Source organism: Coregonus lavaretus (genome assembly GCF_964263955.1).
Source record: "Coregonus lavaretus genome assembly, contig: HAP1_SCAFFOLD_1022, whole genome shotgun sequence".
Lineage (NCBI taxonomy): Eukaryota > Metazoa > Chordata > Actinopteri > Salmoniformes > Salmonidae > Coregonus > Coregonus lavaretus.
In genome coordinates this window covers 22,932-46,213 of record NW_028157096.1, presented here as the reverse complement: position 1 = coordinate 46,213, position 23,282 = coordinate 22,932, and the positions used below count along the sequence as shown (strand labels likewise).

Sequence of the window (23,282 nt, the reverse complement as noted above, 5' to 3'; positions counted from 1 at the left end):
TATAAAGGATCGACTCCTCCCTCACAGGGCCAGATCAGAACCCTCAGAAAACACGACCAACATTATTTCCACTCTGCTGCTCTATAGAATAGATTCTAACATGGAGACGATACATAGTAAAGACTGTCTCTAGATACAGACACACAGACAGGTGGTTAGAAGAGTCACCTGAGGCAAAGTCTCTAGATACAGACACACAGACAGGTGGTTAGAAAAGTCACCTGAGGCAAAGTGAGCCGCTACTCCAGCATTGTCTCTAGATACAGACACACAGACAGGTGGTTAGAAAAGTCATCTGAGGCAAAGTGAGCCGCTATTCCAACAGGAGGTGGAGAGAGGAGAGGGTGAAAGAAGAGGCCCAAAGGAGGGGACGGAGGAGTCTAGAAGAGGGGGAAGGAAGAGGCCTAAAGGAGGGGACGGAGGAGTCTAGAAGAGGGGGTAAGAAGAGGCCTAAAGGAGGGGACGGAGGAGTCTAGAAGAGGGTGAAGGAAGAGGCCTAAAGGAGGGGACGGAGTAGTCTAGAAGAGGGTGAAGGAAGAGGCCTAAAGGAGGGGACGGAGGAGTCTAGAAGAGGCTTGATCAGGGTCCTCCTGGTCCTCACTGGCTCCGTGGTCAGTAAGAATCCTTCCCCTGGGTCAGGTGGGGTCGACTAGCTGAACAGGTAACACTACGGATCACCTCCATCCACCTAGAGACAGACAGACAGACAGGTTAGAGAGACAGACAGGTAACACTACGGATCACCTCCATCCACCTGGAGACAGACAGACAGACAGGTTAGAGAGACAGACAGGTAACACTACGGATCACCTCCATCCACCTGGAGACAGACAGACAGACAGGTTAGAGAGACAGACAGGTAACACTACGGATCACCTCCATCCACCTGGAGAAAGACAGACAGGTTAGAGAGACAGATAGGTAACACTACGGATCACCTCCATCCACCTGGAGACAGACAGACAGGTTAGAGAGACAGACAGGTAACACTACGGATCACCTCCATCCACCTGGAGAAAGACAGACAGGTTAGAGAGACAGACAGGTAACACTACGGATCACCTCCATCCACCTGGAGACAGACAGACAGGTTAGAGAGACAGACAGGTAATACTACGGATCACCTCCATCCACCTGGAGACAGACAGACAGGTTAGAGAGACAGACAGGTAACACTGCGGATCACCTCCATCCACCTGGAGACAGACAGACAGGTTAGAGAGACAGACAGGTAACACTACGGATCACCTCCATCCACCTGGAGACAGACAGACAGACAGGTTAGAGAGACAGACAGGTAACACTACGGATCACCTCCATCCACCTGGAGACAGACAGACAGGTTAGAGAGACAGACAGGTAACACTACGGATCACCTCCATCCACCTGGAGACAGACAGACAGACAGGTTAGAGAGACAGACAGGTAACACTACGGATCACCTCCATCCACCTGGAGACAGACAGACAGACAGGTTAGAGAGACAGACAGGTAACACTACGGATCACCTCCATCCACCTGGAGACAGACAGACAGACAGGTTAGAGAGACAGACAGGTAACACTACGGATCACCTCCATCCACCTGGAGACAGACAGACAGGTTAGAGAGACAGACAGGTAACACTACGGATCACCTCCATCCACCTGGAGACAGACAGACAGACAGGTTAGAGAGACAGACAGGTAACACTACGGATCACCTCCATCCACCTGGAGAAAGACAGACAGGTTAGAGAGACAGATAGGTAACACTACGGATCACCTCCATCCACCTGGAGACAGACAGACAGGTTAGAGAGACAGACAGGTAATACTACGGATCACCTCCATCCACCTGGAGACAGACAGACAGGTTAGAGAGACAGACAGGTAACACTACGGATCACCTCCATCCACCTGGAGACAGACAGACAGGTTAGAGAGACAGACAGGTAACACTACGGATCACCTCCATCCACCTGGAGACAGACAGACAGACAGGTTAGAGAGACAGACAGGTAACACTACGGATCACCTCCATCCACCTGGAGACAGACAGACAGGTTAGAGAGACAGACAGGTAAAACTACGGATCACCTCCATCCACCTGGAGACAGACAGACAGACAGGTTAGAGAGACAGACAGGTAACACTACGGATCACCTCCATCCACCTGGAGACAGACAGACAGGTTAGAGAGACAGACAGGTAACACTACGGATCACCTCCATCCACCTGGAGACAGACAGACAGGTTAGAGAGACAGACAGGTAACACTACGGCTCACCTCCATCCACCTGGAGACAGACAGACAGACAGGTTAGAGAGACAGACAGGTAACACTACGGATCACCTCCATCCACCTGGAGACAGACAGACAGGTTAGAGAGACAGACAGGTAACACTACGGATCACCTCCATCCACCTGGAGACAGACAGACAGACAGGTTAGAGAGACAGACAGGTAACACTACGGATCACCTCCATACACCTGGAGACAGACAGACAGGTTAGAGACACACAGGTAACACTACGGATCACCTCCATCCACCTGGAGACAGACAGACAGGTTAGAGAGACAGACAGGTAACACTACGGATCACCTCCATCCACCTGGAGAAAGACAGACAGGTTAGAGAGACAGACAGGTAACACTACGGATCACCTCCATCCACCTGGAGACAGACAGACAGGTTAGAGAGACAGACAGGTAACACTACGGATCACCTCCATCCACCTGGAGAAAGACAGAATGAAGTCACCAAAACCAAAACACCACCCTACACTACTGAAGACAACACAACACAACACCACACTATGGAAGACAACACAACCAAACACTACACTACTGAAGACAACACAACCAACACCACACTACTGAAGACAACACAACACTACACTACTGAAGACAACACAACCAAACACCACACTACTGAAGACAACACAACCAAACACTACACCACTGAAGACAACACAACCAAACACTACACTACACTACAACGGACAACACAACAAAACACTACACTACACTACAACGGACAACACAACAAAACACTACACCATACTACTGAAGACAACACAACCAAACACTACACCACTGAAGACAACACAACCAAACACTAACCACTGAAGACAACACAACCAAACACCACACTACACTACTGAAGACAACACAACCAAACACTACACCACTGAAGACAACACAACCAAACACTACACTACTGAAGACAACACAACCAAACACCAAACTACACTACTGAAGACAACACAACCAACACTACTGAAGACAACACAACCAAACACTACACTACACTACTGAAGACAACACAACCAAACACTACACTACTGAAGACAACACAACCAAACACCACACTACACTACTGAAGACAACACAACCAAACACCACACTACACCACTGAAGACAACACAACCAAACACCACACTACTGAAGACAACACAACCAAACACTACACTACTGAAGACACACAACCAAAAACTACACTACTGAAGACAACACAACCAAACACCACACTACACTACTGAAGACAACACAACCAAACACCACACTACACTACTGAAGACAACACAACCAAACACCACACTACACTACTGAAGACAACACAACCAAACACCACACTACTGAAGACAACACACCCAAACACCACACTACTGAAGACAACACACCCAAACACCACACTACTGAAGACAACACAACCAAACACCACACTACTGAAGACAAAACAACCAAACACCACACTACTGAAGACAACACAACCAAACACTACACTACTGAAGACAACACAACCAAACACCACACTACACTACTGAAGACAACACAACCAAACACCACACTACACTACTGAAGACAACACAACCAAACACCACACTACACTACTGAAGACAACACAACCAAACACCACACTACACTACTGAAGACAACACAACCAAACACTACACCACTGAAGACAACACAACCAAACACCACACTACTGAAGACAACACAACCAAACACCACACTACTGAAGACAACACTACACTACTGAAGACAACACAACCAAACACTACACTACTGAAGACAACACAACCAAACACCACACTACTGAAGACAACACTACACTACTGAAGACAACACAACCAAACACTACACTACTGAAGACAACACAACCAAACACTACACTACTGAAGACAACACAACCAAACACTACACTACTGAAGACAACACAACCAAACACCACACTACTGAAGACAACACAACCAAAAACTACACTACACTATGGAAGACAACACAACCAAACACTACACTACTGAAGACAACACAACCAACACCACACTACTGAAGACAACACAACACTACACTACTGAAGACAACACAACCAAACACCACACTACTGAAGACAACACAACCAAACACTACACCACTGAAGACAACACAACCAAACACTACACTACACTACAACGGACAACACAACAAAACACTACACTACACTACAACGGACAACACAACAAAACACTACACCATACTACTGAAGACAACACAACCAAACACTACACCACTGAAGACAACACAACCAAACACTAACCACTGAAGACAACACAACCAAACACCACACTACACTACTGAAGACAACACAACCAAACACTACACCACTGAAGACAACACAACCAAACACTACACTACTGAAGACAACACAACCAAACACCAAACTACACTACTGAAGACAACACAACCAACACTACTGAAGACAACACAACCAAACACTACACTACACTACTGAAGACAACAAAACCAAACACTACACTACTGAAGACAACACAACCAAACACCACACTACACTACTGAAGACAACACAACCAAACACCACACTACACCACTGAAGACAACACAACCAAACACCACACTACTGAAGACAACACAACCAAACACTACACTACTGAAGACACACAACCAAAAACTACACTACTGAAGACAACACAACCAAACACCACACTACACTACTGAAGACAACACAACCAAACACCACACTACACTACTGAAGACAACACAACCAAACACCACACTACATTACTGAAGACAACACAACCAAACACCACACTACTGAAGACAACACACCCAAACACCACACTACTGAAGACAACACACCCAAACACCACACTACTGAAGACAACACAACCAAACACCACACTACTGAAGACAAAACAACCAAACACCACACTACTGAAGACAACACAACCAAACACTACACTACTGAAGACAACACAACCAAACACCACACTACACTACTGAAGACAACACAACCAAACACCACACTACACTACTGAAGACAACACAACCAAACACCACACTACACTACTGAAGACAACACAACCAAACACCACACTACACTACTGAAGACAACACAACCAAACACTACACCATTGAAGACAACACAACCAAACACCACACTACTGAAGACAACACAACCAAACACCACACTACTGAAGACAACACTACACTACTGAAGACAACACAACCAAACACTACACTACTGAAGACAACACAACCAAACACCACACTACTGAAGACAACACTACACTACTGAAGACAACACAACCAAACACTACACTACTGAAGACAACACAACCAAACACTACACTACTGAAGACAACACAACCAAACACTACACTACTGAAGACAACACAACCAAACACCACACTACTGAAGACAACACAACCAAACAGCACACTACTGAAGACAACACAACCAAAAACTACACCACACTAATCTACTGAAGACAACACAACCAAACACCACACTACTGAAGACAACACAACCAAACACTACCCTATTGAAGACAACACAACCAAACACCACACTACTGAAGACAACACAACCAAACACTACTGAAGACAACACAACCAACACTACTGAAGACAACACAACCAAACACTACTGAAGACAACACAACCAAACACTACACTACTGAAGACAACACAACCAAACACTACTGAAGACAACACAACCAAACACTACACTACTGAAGACAACACAACCAAACACTACTGAAGACAACACAACCAAACACTACACTACACTACTGAAGACAACACAACCAAAAACTACACCACACTACACTACTGAAGACAACACAACCAAACACCACACTACTGAAGACAACACAACCAAACACTACACTATTGAAGACAACACAACCAAACACCACACTACTGAAGACAACACAACCAAACACTACTGAAGACAACACAACCAACACTACTGAAGACAACACAACCAAACACTACTGAAGACAACACAACCAAACACTACACTACTGAAGACAACACAACCAAACACTACTGAAGACAACACAACCAAACACTACACTACTGAAGACAACACAACCAAACACTACTGAAGACAACACAACCAAACACTACACTACACTACTGAAGACAACACAACCAAAAACTACACCACACTACACTACTGAAGACAACACAACCAAACACCACACTACTGAAGACAACACAACCAAACACTACACTATTGAAGACAACACAACCAAACACCACACTACTGAAGACAACACAACCAAACACTACACTACTGAAGACAACACAACCAACACCACACTACTGAAGACAACACAACCAAACACTACACTACTGAAGACAACACAACCAAACACTACTGAAGACAACACAACCACACACTACACTACTGAAGACAACACAACCAAACACTACTGAAGACAACACAACCAAACACTACTGAAGACAACACAACCAAACACTACTGAAGACAACACAACCAAACACTACACTACACTACTGAAGACAACACAACCAAACACCACACTACACTACTGAAGACAACACAACCAAACACCACACTACACTACTGAAGACAACACAACCAAACACCACACTACACTACTGAAGACAACACAACCAAACACCACACTACACTACTGAAGATAAAACCACACTACAGGACGGTCAGCAAGACAACACCACTACAGGACGGTCAGCAAGACAACACCACTACAGGACGGTCAGCAAGACAACACCACTACAGGACGGTCAGCAAGACAACACCACTACAGGACGGTCAGCAAGACAACACCACTACAGGACGGTCAGCAAGACAACACCATTACAGGACGGTCAGCAAGACAACACCACTACAGGACGGTCAGCAAGACAACACCACTACAGGACGGTCAGCAAGACAACACCACTACAGGACGGTCAGCAAGACAACACCACTATAGGACGGACGGTCAGCAAGACAACACCACTATAGGACGGACGGTCAGCAAGACAACACCACTATAGGACGGACGGTCAGCAAGACAACACCACTACAGGACGGTCAGCAAGACAACACCACTACAGGACGGTCAGCAAGACAACACCACTACAGGACGGTCAGCAAGACAACACCACTACAGGACGGTCAGCAAGACAACACCACTACAGGACGGTCAGCAAGACAACGTACCTCTGGAAGGTGTACTGGCTCTCTGACCTGAAGTAGTACACATGAGACTTGAAGTGGAGCTTGAAAACGTAGTCCTTCTGGATGTTCTCCGTCTCCGCAGGAACTGTCAACGAGTAGCCTAGCAACGGGAGGCTGGCCAGAGGGTAGTCATCCTATAGGGGACAGAAGGAGAGGACCTTTAGACTACTGCATCCCATAATAAATACTATATAATACACTACCCAGAGGTTAGTCATCCTTTAGGCTGAAGTTGGTTAAGACCACCCAGAGTTAGGTTTAGGTTAGGGTTAGGTTTAGGTTAGGGTTAGGTTTAGGTTAGGTTTAGGTTAGGGTTAGGGTTAGGTTTAGGTTAGGGTCCTTACCTGATGGGATTTGTAGAAGAACAGGCTGAAGTTGGTTAAGACCACCCAGAGTTTCTGCCATCCATTACTGTTCTTAAACTTCCTCAGCAGGTTCCCTGATAACTGGTTCTGATAGGGGGAGAGAGGACCAATACGAAGAGACATTAAGACAGGATTAACCAATAGGAAGAGAGATTAACACAGGTCCAGCATGGCTACTGTATCAGGCATGCAAATGAATACTACGGCGTTCAGCAGAAAAAGAAACATCAGTACTGTCAGTAGCCTTTAACTCATTAACCCTTTATAGCTAGCAGGGATGCTAGGCCAACAGCCTCGTGGTACTACTGAACAACTCATTAACCCTTTATAGCTAGCAGGGATGCTAGGCCAACAGCCTCATGGTACTACTGAACAACTCATTAACCCTTTATAGCTAGCAGGGATGCTAGGCCAACAGCCTCATGGTACTACTGAACAACTCATTAACCCTTTATAGCTAGCAGGGATGCTAGGCCAACAGCCTCATGGTACTACTGAACAACTCATTAACCCTTTATAGCTAGCAGGGATGCTAGGCCAACAGCCTCATGGTACTACTGAACAACTCATTAACCCTTTATAGCTAGCAGGGATGCTAGGCCAACAGCCTCATGGTACTACTGAACAACTCATTAACCCTTTATAGCTAGCAGGGATGCTAGGCCAACAGCCTCATGGTACTACTGAACAACTCATTAACCCTTTATAGCTAGCAGGGATGCTAGGCCAACAGCCTCATGTTACTACTGAACAACTCATTAACCCTTTATAGCTAGCAGGGATGCTAGGCCAACAGCCTCATGGTACTACTGAACAACTCATTAACCCTTTATAGCTAGCAGGGATGCTAGGCCAACAGCCTCATGGTACTACTGAACAACTCATTAACCCTTTATAGCTAGCAGGGATGCTAGGCCAACAGCCTCGTGGTACTACTGAACAACTCATTAACCCTTTATAGCTAGCAGGGATGCTAGGCCAACAGCCTCGTGGTACTACTGAACAACTCATTAACCCTTTATAGCTAGCAGGGATGCTAGGCCAACAGCCTCGTGGTACTACTGAACAACTCATTAGCCCTTTATAGCTAGCAGGGATGCTAGGCCAACAGCCTCGTGGTACTACTGAACAACTCATTAACCCTTTATAGCTAGCAGGGATGCTAGGCCAACAGCCTCTTGGTACTACTGAACAACTCATTAACCCTTTATAGCTAGCAGGGATGCTAGGCCAACAGCCTCATGGTACTACTGAACAACTCATTAACCCTTTATAGCTAGCAGGGATGCTAGGCCAACAGCCTCGTGGTACTACTGAACAACTCATTAACCCTTTATAGCTAGCAGGGATGCTAGGCCAACAGCCTCGTGGTACTACTGAACAACTCATTAACCCTTTATAGCTAGCAGGGATGCTAGGCCAACAGCCTCGTGGTACTACTGAACAACTCATTAACCCTTTATAGCTAGCAGGGATGCTAGGCCAACAGCCTCGTGGTACTACTGAACAACTCATTAACCCTTTATAGCTAGCAGGGATGCTAGGCCAACAGCCTCATGGTACTACTGAACAACTCATTAACCCTTTATAGCTAGCAGGGATGCTAGGCCAACAGCCTCATGGTACTACTGAACAACTCATTAACCCTTTATAGCTAGCAGGGATACTAGGCCAACAGCCGCATGGTACTACTGAACAACTCATTAACCCTTTATAGCTAGCAGGGATGCTAGGCCAACAGCCTCGTGGTACTACTGAACAACTCATTAACCCTTTATAGCTAGCAGGGATGCTAGGCCAACAGCCTCGTGGTACTACTGAACAACTCATTAACCCTTTATAGCTAGCAGGGATGCTAGGCCAACAGCCTCATGGTACTACTGAACAACTCATTAACCCTTTATAGCTAGCAGGGATGCTAGGCCAACAGCCTCATGGTACTACTGAACAACTCATTAACCCTTTATAGCTAGCAGGGATGCTAGGCCAACAGCCTCGTGGTACTACTGAACAACTCATTAACCCTTTATAGCTAGCAGGGATGCTAGGCCAACAGCCTCATGGTACTACTGAACAACTCATTAACCCTTTATAGCTAGCAGGGATGCTAGGCCAACAGCCTCATGGTACTACTGAACAACTCATTAACCCTTTATAGCTAGCAGGGATGCTAGGCCAACAGCCTCGTGGTACTACTGAACAACTCATTAACCCTTTATAGCTAGCAGGGATGCTAGGCCAACAGCCTCATGGTACTACTGAACAACTCATTAACCCTTTATAGCTAGCAGGGATGCTAGGCCAACAGCCTCATGGTACTACTGAACAACTCATTAACCCTTTATAGCTAGCAGGGATGCTAGGCCAACAGCCTCATGGTACTACTGAACAACTCATTAACCCTTTATAGCTAGCAGGGATGCTAGGCCAACAGCCTCATGGTACTACTGAACAGTCATATTGCCTGTTATGTGATCGTGGACAACATCTTTGCATGGACAGCTTGTGTGCCTGGTGGGAAAACTAGGAGCACCAGTCTAAAGAACGTGTTGAAGTTACAATGTTGTTGTATCAAGTTATAAATCACACCTCTCTGTAACAAGCATGTTGTTGTATCCGGTTATAATCACACCTCCCTGTAACAAGCATCAACTGTATTCACTTTGGTTCAGTCCCATATTTTTGCTACATTCCTAAGAGTCAATGTATAATTGGAAGCAGACTAATATGTAACAGTATTTTGTGAAGTGCACCAGTCCCTCCTGCAGCAAAGCACCCCCACAGCATGATGCTGCCACCCCCGTGCTTCACGGTTGGGATGGTGTTCTTCGGCTTGCAAGCTCCCTCTTTTTCTTCCAAACATAATGATGGTCATTATGGCCAAACAGTTCTATTTTTGTTTCATCAGACCAGAGGACATTTCTCCAAAAAGTACAATCTTTGTGTCCATGTGCAGTTGCAAACCGTAGTCTGGCTTTTTTATGGCGATTTTGGAGCAGTGGCTTCTTCCTTGCTGAGCGACCTTTCAGGTTATGTCGATATAGGACTCGTTTTACTGTGGATATAGATACTTTTGTACCCGTTTCCTCCAGCATCTTCACAAGGTCCTTTGCTGTTGTTCTGGGATTGATTTGCACTTTTCACACCAAAGTACATTCATCTCTAGGAGACAGAACGTGTCTCCTTCCTGAGCGGTATGACGACTGCGTGGTCCCATGGTGTTTATACTTGCGTACTATTGTTTGTACAGATGAACGTGGTGCCTTCAGGTGTTTGGAAATTGCTCCCAAGGATGAACCAGACTTGTGGAGGTCTACAATTTTTTTCTGAGGTCTTGGCTGATTTCTTTTGATTTTCCCAAGATGCCAAGCAAAGAGGCACTGAGTTTGAAGGTAGGCCTTGAAATACATCCACAGGTACACCTCCAAGTGACTGAAATGATGTAAATTAGCCTATCAGAAGCTTCTAAAGCCATGACATCATTTTCTGGAATTTTCCAAGCTGTTTAAAGGCACAGTCAACTAAGTGCATGTAAACTTCTGACCCACTGGAATTGTGATACAGTGATTTAAGTGAAATAATGATGTCCTAACCGACTTGTCAAAACTATAGTTTGTTAACAATACATTTGTGTAGTGGTGGAAAAACGAGTTTGAATGACTCCAACCTAAGTGTATGTAAACTTCCGACTCCAACTGTAGATAATAGAACAGTAGATTGGCATGGTGGTTTGAATCAGCAGGTCAAGCTCTCCATCAGCCTCTCTATTGTTCTAGATCTATGTGTAACAGCAGTCCCATACAGTCAGGTTCAGTTCTACAGATCCAGTTTAATACTGTTGTGTTCTATGTCATTCTGTTGGCCCAGTCCCTTTCCTTCTCTTCTGGAGCTGGTGCCAGTAAAGGACAGGCTCTGGGCCCTCAGCTGGACCCTCAACTTTTTTTACTCACTGAGACACACTGAGACAAAATACACTAAGACACACTGAGACACAGACACTGAGACAATACACTGAGACACAATACACTGACACAGCAGACAATGACACAGGGAGGTTAGACAGACAGTACTGTGGGCCAGGGAGGTTAGACAGACAGTACTGTGGGTCAGGTAGGTACAGAAGACAGGGAGGTTAGACAGACAGTACTGTGGGTCAGGTAGGTACAGAAGACAGGGAGGTTAGACAGACAGTACTGTGGGTCAGGTAGGTACAGAAGACAGGGAGGTTAGACAGACAGTACTGTGGGTCAGGTAGGTACAGAAGACAGAGGTTAGACAGACAGTACTGTGGGCCAGGTAGGTACAGAAGACAGAGGTTAGACAGACAGTACTGTGGGCTAGGTAGGTACAGAAGACAGAGGTTAGACAGACAGTACTGTGGGTCAGGTAGGTTAGACAGACAGTACTGTGGGTCAGGGAGGTTAGACAGACAGTACTGTGGGCCAGGTAGGTTAGACAGACAGTACTGTGGGTCAGGTAGGTTAGACAGACAGTACTGTGGGCCAGGTAGGTTAGACAGACAGTACTGTGGGTCAGGTAGGTTAGACAGACAGTACTGTGGGCCAGGTAGGTTAGACAGACAGTACTGTGGGTCAGGTAGGTTAGACAGACAGTACTGTGGGCCAGGTAGGTTAGACAGACAGTACTGTGGGCCAGGTAGGTTAGACAGTACTGTGGGTCAGGTAGGTTAGACAGACAGTACTGTGGGCCAGGTAGGTTAGACAGTACTGTGGGCCAGGTAGGTTAGACAGTACTGTGGGCCAGGTAGGTTAGACAGTACTGTGGGCCAGGTAGGTTAGACAGACAGTACTGTGGGTCAGGGAGGTTAGGCAGACAGTACTGTGGGTCAGGGAGGTTAGACAGTACTGTGGGCCAGGTAGGTACCTCCACAGCCACACTAAAGTCCACCATGGACACGGAGGTGTTGCGGTGCCAGCAGACATGAACCGTAGTGTTTCCTCGCTGTGCTGCCTGGCGCTCCAATGAGCTACGAGACGCACTCAGCTCCTCCTCTGGGTCTGCCTCCCCGCCGCCCTCCTCTGGAGACTCTGAGAACAGCACCAATTGGAAATATTAAAGAGGTGATGAAGACAAACGGAGGAGAAGCTATTCTCTCCCCCAGTCCAACTGAGGACAGGTTTAACGCAGGAGAAGCTATTCTCTCCCCCAGTCCGACTGAGGACAGGTTTAACGGAGGAGAAGCTATTCTCTCCCCCAGTCCGACTGAGGACAGGTTTAACGGAGGAGAAGCTATTCTCTCCCCCAGTCCGACTGAGGACAGGTTTAACCTTGTTTCTCAGAGTACAAAACATCCTTGTCACAATAACTAAATAAGAGAAGTGATCATGTGAATAGATGGACTCAGAGTTAATCTTATAGGCTACATTTCTATACGGTCCGGTCATTTTAAATCTTGTTATTCCAAAACTAGAAAAAGTACTCCGACATCTGTGCTTGACAACCTGTAAAAGATACTTGGTGGAGAGACAATGGGCAGGTAATGACAGGTACATAAAGACAGGTACATAAAGACAGGTATATAATAAAGACAGGTACATAAAGACAGGTATATAATAATGACAGGTACATAAAGACAGATATATAATAATGACAGGTACATAAAGACAGGTACATAAAGACAGGTATATAATAATGACAGGTACATAAATACAGGTATATAATAATGACAGGTACATAAAGACAGGTATATAATAATGACAGGTACATAAAGACAGATATATAATAATGACAGGTACATAAAGACAGGTATATAATAATGACAGGTACATAAAGACAGGTATATAATAATGCCAGGTACATAAAGACAGGTATATAATAATGACAGGTACATAAAGACAGGTATATAATAATGACAGGTACATAAAGACAGGTATATAATAATGACAGGTACATAAAGACAGGTATATAATAATGACAGGTACATAAAGACAGGTATATAATAATGGCAGGTACATAAAGACAGGTATATAATAATGACAGGTACATAAAGACAGGTATATAATAATGACAGGTACATAAAGACAGGTATATAATAATGGCAGGTACATAAAGACAGGTATATAATAATGACAGGTACATAAAGACAGGTACATAAAGACAGGTATATAATAATGACAGGTACATAAAGACAGGTATATAATAATGACAGGTACATAAAGACAGGTATATAATAATGACAGGTACATAAAGACAGATATATAATAATGACAGGTACATAAAGACAGGTATATAATAATGACAGGTACATAAAGACAGGTATATAATAATGACAGGTACATAAAGACAGGTATATAATAATGACAGGTACATAAAGACAGATATATAATAATGACAGGTACATAAAGACAGGTATATAATAATGACAGGTACATAAAGACAGATATATAATATATAATAATGACAGGTACATAAAGACAGATATATAATAATGACAGGTACATAAAGACAGGTATATAATAATGACAGGTACATAAAGACAGGTATATAATAATGACAGGTACATAAAGACAGGTACATAAAGACAGGTATATAATAATGACAGGTACATAAATACAGGTATATAATAATGACAGGTACATAAAGACAGGTATATAATAATGACAGGTACATAAATACAGGTATATAATAATGACAGGTACATAAAGACAGGTATATAATAATGACAGGTACATAAAGACAGTTATATAATATATAATAATGACAGGTACATAAAGACAGGTATATAATAATGACAGGTACATAAAGACAGGTATATAATAATGACAGGTACATAAAGACAGGTATATAATAATGACAGGTACATAAAGACAGGTATATAATAATGGCAGGTACATAAAGACAGGTATATAATAATGACAGGTACATAAAGACAGGTATATAATAATGACAGGTACATAAAGACAGATATATAATATATAATAATGACAGGTACATAAAGACAGGTATATAATAATGGCAGGTACATAAAGACAGATATATAATAATGACAGGTACATAAAGACAGGTATATAATAATGGCAGGTACATAAAGACAGGTATATAATAATGGCAGGTACATAAAGACAGGTACATAAAGACAGGTATATAATAATGACAGGTACATAAAGACAGGTATATAATAATGACAGGTACATAAAGACAGGTATATAATAATGACAGGTACATAAAGACAGATATATAATAATGACAGGTACATAAAGACAGGTATATAATAATGACAGGTACATAAAGACAGGTATATAATAATGACAGGTACATAAAGACAGGTATATAATAATGACAGGTACATAAAGACAGGTATATAATAATGACAGGTACATAAAGACAGATATATAATAATGACAGGTACATAAAGACAGGTATATAATAATGACAGGTACATAAAGACAGGTATATAATAATGACAGGTACATAAAGACAGGTATATAATAATGACAGGTACATAAAGACAGGTATATAATAATGACAGGTACATAAAGACAGGTATATAATAATGACAGGTACATAAAGACAGGTATATAATAATGACAGGTACATAAAGACAGGTACATAAAGACAGGTATATAATAATGACAGGTACATAAATACAGGTATATAATAATGACAGGTACATAAAGACAGGTATATAATAATGACAGGTACATAAATACAGGTATATAATAATGACAGGTACATAAAGACAGGTATATAATAATGACAGGTACATAAAGACAGGTATATAATAATGCCAGGTACATAAAGACAGGTATATAATAATGACAGGTACATAAAGACAGGTATATAATAATGACAGGTACATAAAGACAGGTATATAATAATGACAGGTACATAAAGACAGGTATATAATAATGACAGGTACATAAAGACAGGTATATAATAATGGCAGGTACATAAAGACAGGTATATAATAATGACAGGTACATAAATACAGGTATATAATAATGACAGGTACATAAAGACAGGTATATAATAATGACAGGTACATAAAGACAGGTATATAATAATGACAGGTACATAAAGACAGGTATATAATAATGACAGGTACATAAAGACAGGTATATAATAATGACAGGTACATAAAGACAGGTATATAATAATGACAGGTACATAAAGACAGGTACATAAAGACAGGTATATAATAATGACAGGTACATAAAGACAGGTACATAAAGACAGGTATATAATAATGACAGGTACATAAATACAGGTATATAATAATGACAGGTACATAAAGACAGGTATATAATAATGACAGGTACATAAAGACAGGTATATAATAATGACAGGTACATAAAGACAGGTATATAATAATGACAGGTACATAAAGACAGGTATATAATATATAATAATGACAGGTACATAAAGACAGGTATATAATAATGACAGGTACATAAAGACAGGTATATAATAATGACAGGTACATAAAGACAGGTATATAATAATGACAGGTACATAAAGACAGGTATATAATAATGGCAGGTACATAAAGACAGGTATATAATAATGACAGGTACATAAAGACAGGTATATAATAATGACAGGTACATAAAGACAGGTATATAATAATGACAGGTACATAAAGACAGATATATAATATATAATAATGACAGGTACATAAAGACAGGTATATAATAATGGCAGGTACATAAAGACAGATATATAATAATGACAGGTACATAAAGACAGGTATATAATAATGGCAGGTACATAAAGACAGGTATATAATAATGGCAGGTACATAAAGACAGGTATATAATAATGACAGGTACATAAAGACAGGTATATAATAATGACAGGTACATAAAGACAGGTATATAATAATGACAGGTACATAAAGACAGGTATATAATAATGACAGGTACATAAAGACAGGTATATAATATATAATAATGACAGGTACATAAAGACAGGTATATAATAATGACAGGTACATAAAGACAGATATATAATATATAATAATGACAGGTACATAAAGACAGGTATATAATAATGACAGGTACATAAAGACAGGTATATAATAATGGCAGGTACATAAAGACAGGTATATAATAATGACAGGTACATAAAGACAGGTATATAATAATGACAGGTACATAAAGACAGATATATAATATATAATAATGACAGGTACATAAAGACAGGTATATAATAATGGCAGGTACATAAAGACAGATATATAATAATGACAGGTACATAAAGACAGGTATATAATAATGGCAGGTACATAAAGACAGGTATATAATAATGGCAGGTACATAAAGACAGATATATAATAATGACAGCTACATAAAGACAGGTATATAATAATGACAGGTACATAAAGACAGGTATATAATAATGACAGCTACATAAAGACAGGTATATAATAATGACAGGTACATAAAGACAGGTATATAATAATGACAGGTACATAAAGACAGGTATATAATAATGACAGGTACATAAAGACAGGTATATAATAATGACAGGTACATAAAGACAGGTATATAATAATGGCAGGTATATAAAGACAGGTATATAATAATGGCAGGTACATAAAGACAGATATATAATATATAATAATGACAGGTACATAAAGACAGGTATATAATAATGCCAGGTACATAAAGACAGGTATATAATAATGACAGGTACATAAAGACAGGTATATAATAATGACAGGTACATAAAGACAGGTATATAATAATGACAGGTACATAAAGACAGGTACATAAAGACAGATATATAATATATAATAATGACAGGTACATAAAGACAGGTATATAATAATGACAGGTACATAAAGACAGATATATAATATATAATAATGACAGGTACATAAAGACAGATATATAACAATGACAGGTACATAAAGACAGGTATATAATAATGACAGGTACATAAAGACAGGTATATAATAATGACAGGTACATAAAGACAGGTATATAATAATGACAGGTACATAAAGACAGATATATAATAATGACAGGTACATAAAGACAGGTATATAATAATGACAGGTACATAAAGACAGGTATATAACAATGACAGGTACATAAAGACAGGTATATAATAATGACAGGTACATAAAGACAGGTATATAATAATGACAGGTACATAAAGACAGGTATATAATAATGACAGGTACATAAAGACAGGTATATAATAATGCCAGGTACATAAAGACAGGTATATAATAATGACAGGTACATAAAGACAGGTATATAATAATGACAGGTACATAAAGACAGGTATATAATAATGACAGGTACATAAAGACAGGTATATAATAATGACAGGTACATAAAGACAGGTATATAATAATGCCAGGTACATAAAGACAGGTATATAATAATGCCAGGTACATAAAGACAGGTATATAATAATGACAGGTACATAAAGACAGGTATATAATAATGACAGGTACATAAAGACAGGTATATAATAATGACAGGTACATAAAGACAGGTATATAATAATGACAGGTACATAAAGACAGGTATATAATAATGACAGGTACATAAAGACAGGTATATAATAATGACAGGTACATAAAGACAGGTATATAATAATGACAGGTACATAAAGACAGGTATATAATAATGCCAGGTACATAAAGACAGGTATATAATAATGACAGGTACATAAAGACAGGTATATAATATATAATAATGCCAGGTACATAAAGACAGGTATATAATAATGACAGGTACATAAAGACAGGTATATAATAATGCCAGGTACATAAAGACAGGTACATAATAACAAGGTGAGATAAAGTTTCATAGCAGCCAGATGTAATATCCATAAGAGTCACAGAGAGGAACCGTGGTTCTCCGAAACATCAACAACTCCTCCAAGAAAAGAAAAGCGAGAGGAGAGAACTGGGAGAACACCTGGAGATCATCTGACAGCAGCTCCACCCTGTGGCTAAATGAGGTTAGCTAGGGCTCAGCCTGTACCCTGTGGCTAAATGAGGTTAGTTAGGGCTCAGCCTGTACCCTGTGGCTAAATGAGGTTAGCTAGGGCTCAGCCTGTACCCTGTGGCTAAATGAGGTTAGCTAGGGCTCAGCCTGTACCCTGTGGCTAAATGAGGTTATCTAGGGCACAGCCTGTACCCTGTGGCTAAATGAGGTTAGCTAGGGCTCAGCCTGTACCCTGTGGCTAAATGAGGTTAGCTAGGGCTCAGCTTAGTTAGGGCTCAGCCTGTACCCTGTGGCTAAATGAGGTTAGCTAGGGCTCAGCCTGTACCCTGTGGCTAAATGAGGTTAGCTAGGGCTCAGCCTGTACCCTGTGGCTAAATGAGGTTAGCTAGGGCTCAGCCTGTACCCTGTGGCTAAATGAGGTTAGTTAGGGCTCAGCCTGTACCCTGTGGCTAAATGAGGTTAGCTAGGGCTCAGCCTGTACCCTGTGGCTAAATGAGGTTAGCTAGGGCTCAGCCTGTACCCTGTGGCTAAATGAGGTTAGCTAGGGCTCAGCCTGTACCCTGTGGCTAAATGAGGTTAGCTAGGGCTCAGCCTGTACCCTGTGGCTAAATGAGGTTAGCTAGGGCTCAGCCTGTACCCTGTGGCTAAATGAGGTTAGCTAGGGCTCAGCCTGTACCCTGTGGCTAAATGAGGTTAGCTAGGGCTCAGCCTGTACCCTGTGGCTAAATGAGGTTAGCTAGGGCTCAGCCTGTACCCTGTGGCTAAATGAGGTTAGTTAGGGCTCAGCTTAGTTAGGGCTCAGCCTGTACCCTGTGGCTAAATGAGGTTAGCTAGGGCTCAGCTTAGTTAGGGCTCAGCCTGTACCATGTGGCTAAATGAGGTTAGCTAGGGCTCAGCCTGTACCCTGTGGCTAAATGAGGTTAGCTAGGGCTCAGCCTGTACCCTGTGGCTAAATGAGGTTAGTTAGGGCTCAGCCTGTAGGCTTGTGGACTGTAGATCAGAGGAAGGACCATTCATCTGTTCAGCCAGGTCTAGGGGTCAGGGGTTAGGGGTTAGGTAGTGGGACTTACTGCTGTCTGATAGGCTGGTGGACTGTAGATCAGAGGAAGGACCATTCATCTGTTCAGCCAGGTCTAGGGGTCAGGGGTCAGGGGTTAGGGGTTAGGTAGTGTGACTTACTGCTGTCTGATAGGCTGGTGGACTGTAGATCAGAGGAAGGACCATTCATCTGTTCAGCCAGGTCTAGGGGTCAGGGGTCAGGGGTTAGGTAGTGGGACTTACTGCTGTCTGATAGGCTGGTGGACTGTAGATCAGAGGAAGGACCATTCATCTGTTCAGCCAGGTCTAGGGGTCAGGGGTTAGGGGTTAGGTAGTGGGACTTACTGCTGTCTGATAGGCTGGTGGACTGTAGATCAGAGGAAGGACCATTCATCTGTTCAGCCAGGTCTAGGGGTCAGGGGTCAGGGGTCAGGGGTTAGGTAGTGGGACTTACTGCTGTCTGATAGGCTGGTGGACTGTAGATCAGAGGAAGGACCATTCATCTGTTCAGCCAGGTCTAGGGGTCAGGGGTCAGGGGTTAGGTAGTGGGACTTACTGCTGTCTGATAGGCTGGTGGACTGTAGATCAGAGGAAGGACCATTCATCTGTTCAGCCAGGTCTAGGGGTCAGGGGTCAGGGGTCAGGGGTTAGGTAGTGGGACTTACTGCTGTCTGATAGGCTGGTGGACTGTAGATCAGAGGAAGGACCATTCATCTGTTCAGCCAGGTCTAGGGGTCAGGGGTCAGGGGTTAGGTAGTGGGACTTACTGCTGTCTGATAGGCTGGTGGACTGTAGATCAGAGGAAGGACCATTCATCTGTTCAGCCAGGTCTAGGGGTCAGGGGTCAGGGGTCAGGGGTTAGGTGGTGTGACTTATTGCTGTCTGATAGGCTGGTGGACTGTAGATCAGAGGAAGGACCATTCATCTGTTCAGCCAGGTCTAGGGGTCAGGGGTCAGGGGTCAGGTAGTGGGACTTACTGCTGTCTGATAGGCTGGTGGACTGTAGATCAGAGGAAGGACCATTCATCTGTTCAGCCAGGTCTAGGGGTCAGGGGTCAGGGGTTAGGTAGTGGGACTTACTGCTGTCTGATAGGCTGGTGGACTGTAGATCAGAGGAAGGACCATTCATCTGTTCAGCCAGGTCTAGGGGTCAGGGGTCAGGGGTTAGGTAGTGGGACTTACTGCTGTCTGATAGGCTGGTGGACTGTAGATCAGAGGAAGGACCATTCATCTGTTCAGCCAGGTCTAGGGGTCAGGGGTCAGGGGTCAGGGGTTAGGTAGTGGGACTTACTGCTGTCTGATAGGCTGGTGGACTGTAGATCAGAGGAAGGACCATTCATCTGTTCAGCCAGGTCTAGGGGTCAGGGGTCAGGGGTCAGGTAGTGTGACTTACTGCTGTCTGATAGGCTGGTGGACTGTAGATCAGAGGAAGGACCATTCATCTGTTCAGCCAGGTCTAGGGGTCAGGGGTCAGGGGTCAGGGGTTAGGTAGTGGGACTTACTGCTGTCTGATAGGCTGGTGGACTGTAGATCAGAGGAAGGACCATTCATCTGTTCAGCCAGGTCTAGGGGTCAGGGGTTAGGGGTTAGGTAGTGGGACTTACTGCTGTCTGATAGGCTGGTGGACTGTAGATCAGAGGAAGGACCATTCATCTGTTCAGCCAGGTCTAGGGGTCAGGGGTCAGGGGTCAGGGGTTAGGTAGTGGGACTTACTGCTGTCTGATAGGCTGGTGGACTGTAGATCAGAGGAAGGACCATTCATCTGTTCAGCCAGGTCTAGGGGTCAGGGGTCAGGGGTTAGGTAGTGGGACTTACTGCTGTCTGATAGGCTGGTGGACTGTAGATCAGAGGAAGGACCATTCATCTGTTCAGCCAGGTCTAGGGGTCAGGGGTCAGGGGTCAGGTAGTGGGACTTACTGCTGTCTGATAGGCTGGTGGACTGTAGATCAGAGGAAGGACCATTCATCTGTTCAGCCAGGTCTAGGGGTCAGGGGTCAGGGGTTAGGTAGTGGGACTTACTGCTGTCTGATAGGCTGGTGGACTGTAGATCAGAGGAAGGACCATTCATCTGTTCAGCCAGGTCTAGGGGTCAGGGGTCAGGGGTTAGGTAGTGGGACTTACTGCTGTCTGATAGGCTGGTGGACTGTAGATCAGAGGAAGGACCATTCATCTGTTCAGCCAGGTCTAGGGGTCAGGGGTCAGGGGTTAGGTAGTGTGACTTACTGCTGTCTGATAGGCTGGTGGACTGTAGATCAGAGGAAGGACCATTCATCTGTTCAGCCAGGTCTAGGGGTCAGGGGTCAGGGGTCAGGGGTTAGGTAGTGTGACTTACTGCTGTCTGATAGGCTGGTGGACTGTAGATCAGAGGAAGGACCATTCATCTGTTCAGCCAGGTCTAGGGGTCAGGGGTCAGGGGTCAGGTAGTGGGACTTACTGCTGTCTGATAGGCTGGTGGACTGTAGATCAGAGGAAGGACCATTCATCTGTTCAGCCAGGTCTAGGGGTCAGGGGTCAGGGGTCAGGTAGTGGGACTTACTGCTGTCTGATAGGCTGGTGGACTGTAGATCAGAGGAAGGACCATTCATCTGTTCAGCCAGGTCTAGGGGTCAGGGGTCAGGGGTCAGGTAGTGGGACTTACTGCTGTCTGATAGGCTGGTGGACTGTAGATCAGAGGAAGGACCATTCATCTGTTCAGCCAGGTCTAGGGGTCAGGGGTCAGGGGTTAGGTAGTGGGACTTACTGCTGTCTGATAGGCTGGTGGACTGTAGATCAGAGGAAGGACCATTCATCTGTTCAGCCAGGTCTAGGGGTCAGGGGTCAGGGGTCAGGGGTTAGGTAGTGGGACTTACTGCTGTCTGATAGGCTGGTGGACTGTAGATCAGAGGAAGGACCATTCATCTGTTCAGCCAGGTCTAGGGGTCAGGGGTCAGGGGTTAGGTAGTGGGACTTACTGCTGTCTGATAGGCTGGTGGACTGTAGATCAGAGGAAGGACCATTCATCTGTTCAGCCAGGTCTAGGGGTCAGGGGTCAGGGGTTAGGTAGTGGGACTTACTGCTGTCTGATAGGCTGGTGGACTGTAGATCAGAGGAAGGACCATTCATCTGTTCAGCCAGGTCTAGGGGTCAGGGGTCAGGGGTCAGGTAGTGGGACTTACTGCTGTCTGATAGGCTGGTGGACTGTAGATCAGAGGAAGGACCATTCATCTGTTCAGCCAGGTCTAGGGGTCAGGGGTCAGGGGTCAGGGGTTAGGTAGTGGGACTTACTGCTGTCTGATAGGCTGGTGGACTGTAGATCAGAGGAAGGACCATTCATCTGTTCAGCCAGGTCTAGGGGTCAGGGGTCAGGGGTTAGGGGTTAGGTAGTGGGACTTACTGCTGTCTGATAGGCTGGTGGACTGTAGATCAGAGGAAGGACCATTCATCTGTTCAGCCAGGTCTAGGGGTCAGGGGTCAGGGGTTAGGTAGTGTGACTTAC

The 23,282-nt window shown here is 43.7% G+C and overlaps 1 protein-coding gene across 1 annotated transcript in view; it reads right to left on the bottom strand.

The window, feature by feature from the left end:
* Nucleotides 1–278: 278 nt before the first annotated feature.
* LOC311125817 (FERM, ARHGEF and pleckstrin domain-containing protein 1-like) overlaps nucleotides 279–23,282 on the bottom strand; it is a gene marked incomplete at its 5' end in the record, with an annotated part of 45,153 nt that continues 22,149 nt past the window's right edge. Inside the window, 4 exons of the mRNA XM_084199848.1 lie at nucleotides 279–688; nucleotides 7,462–7,613; nucleotides 7,824–7,931; nucleotides 12,729–12,892. Of these exons, the coding sequence (XP_084055974.1) occupies nucleotides 613–688; nucleotides 7,462–7,613; nucleotides 7,824–7,931; nucleotides 12,729–12,892 (500 nt within the window). The remainder of the gene's footprint in view (nucleotides 689–7,461; nucleotides 7,614–7,823; nucleotides 7,932–12,728; nucleotides 12,893–23,282) is intronic.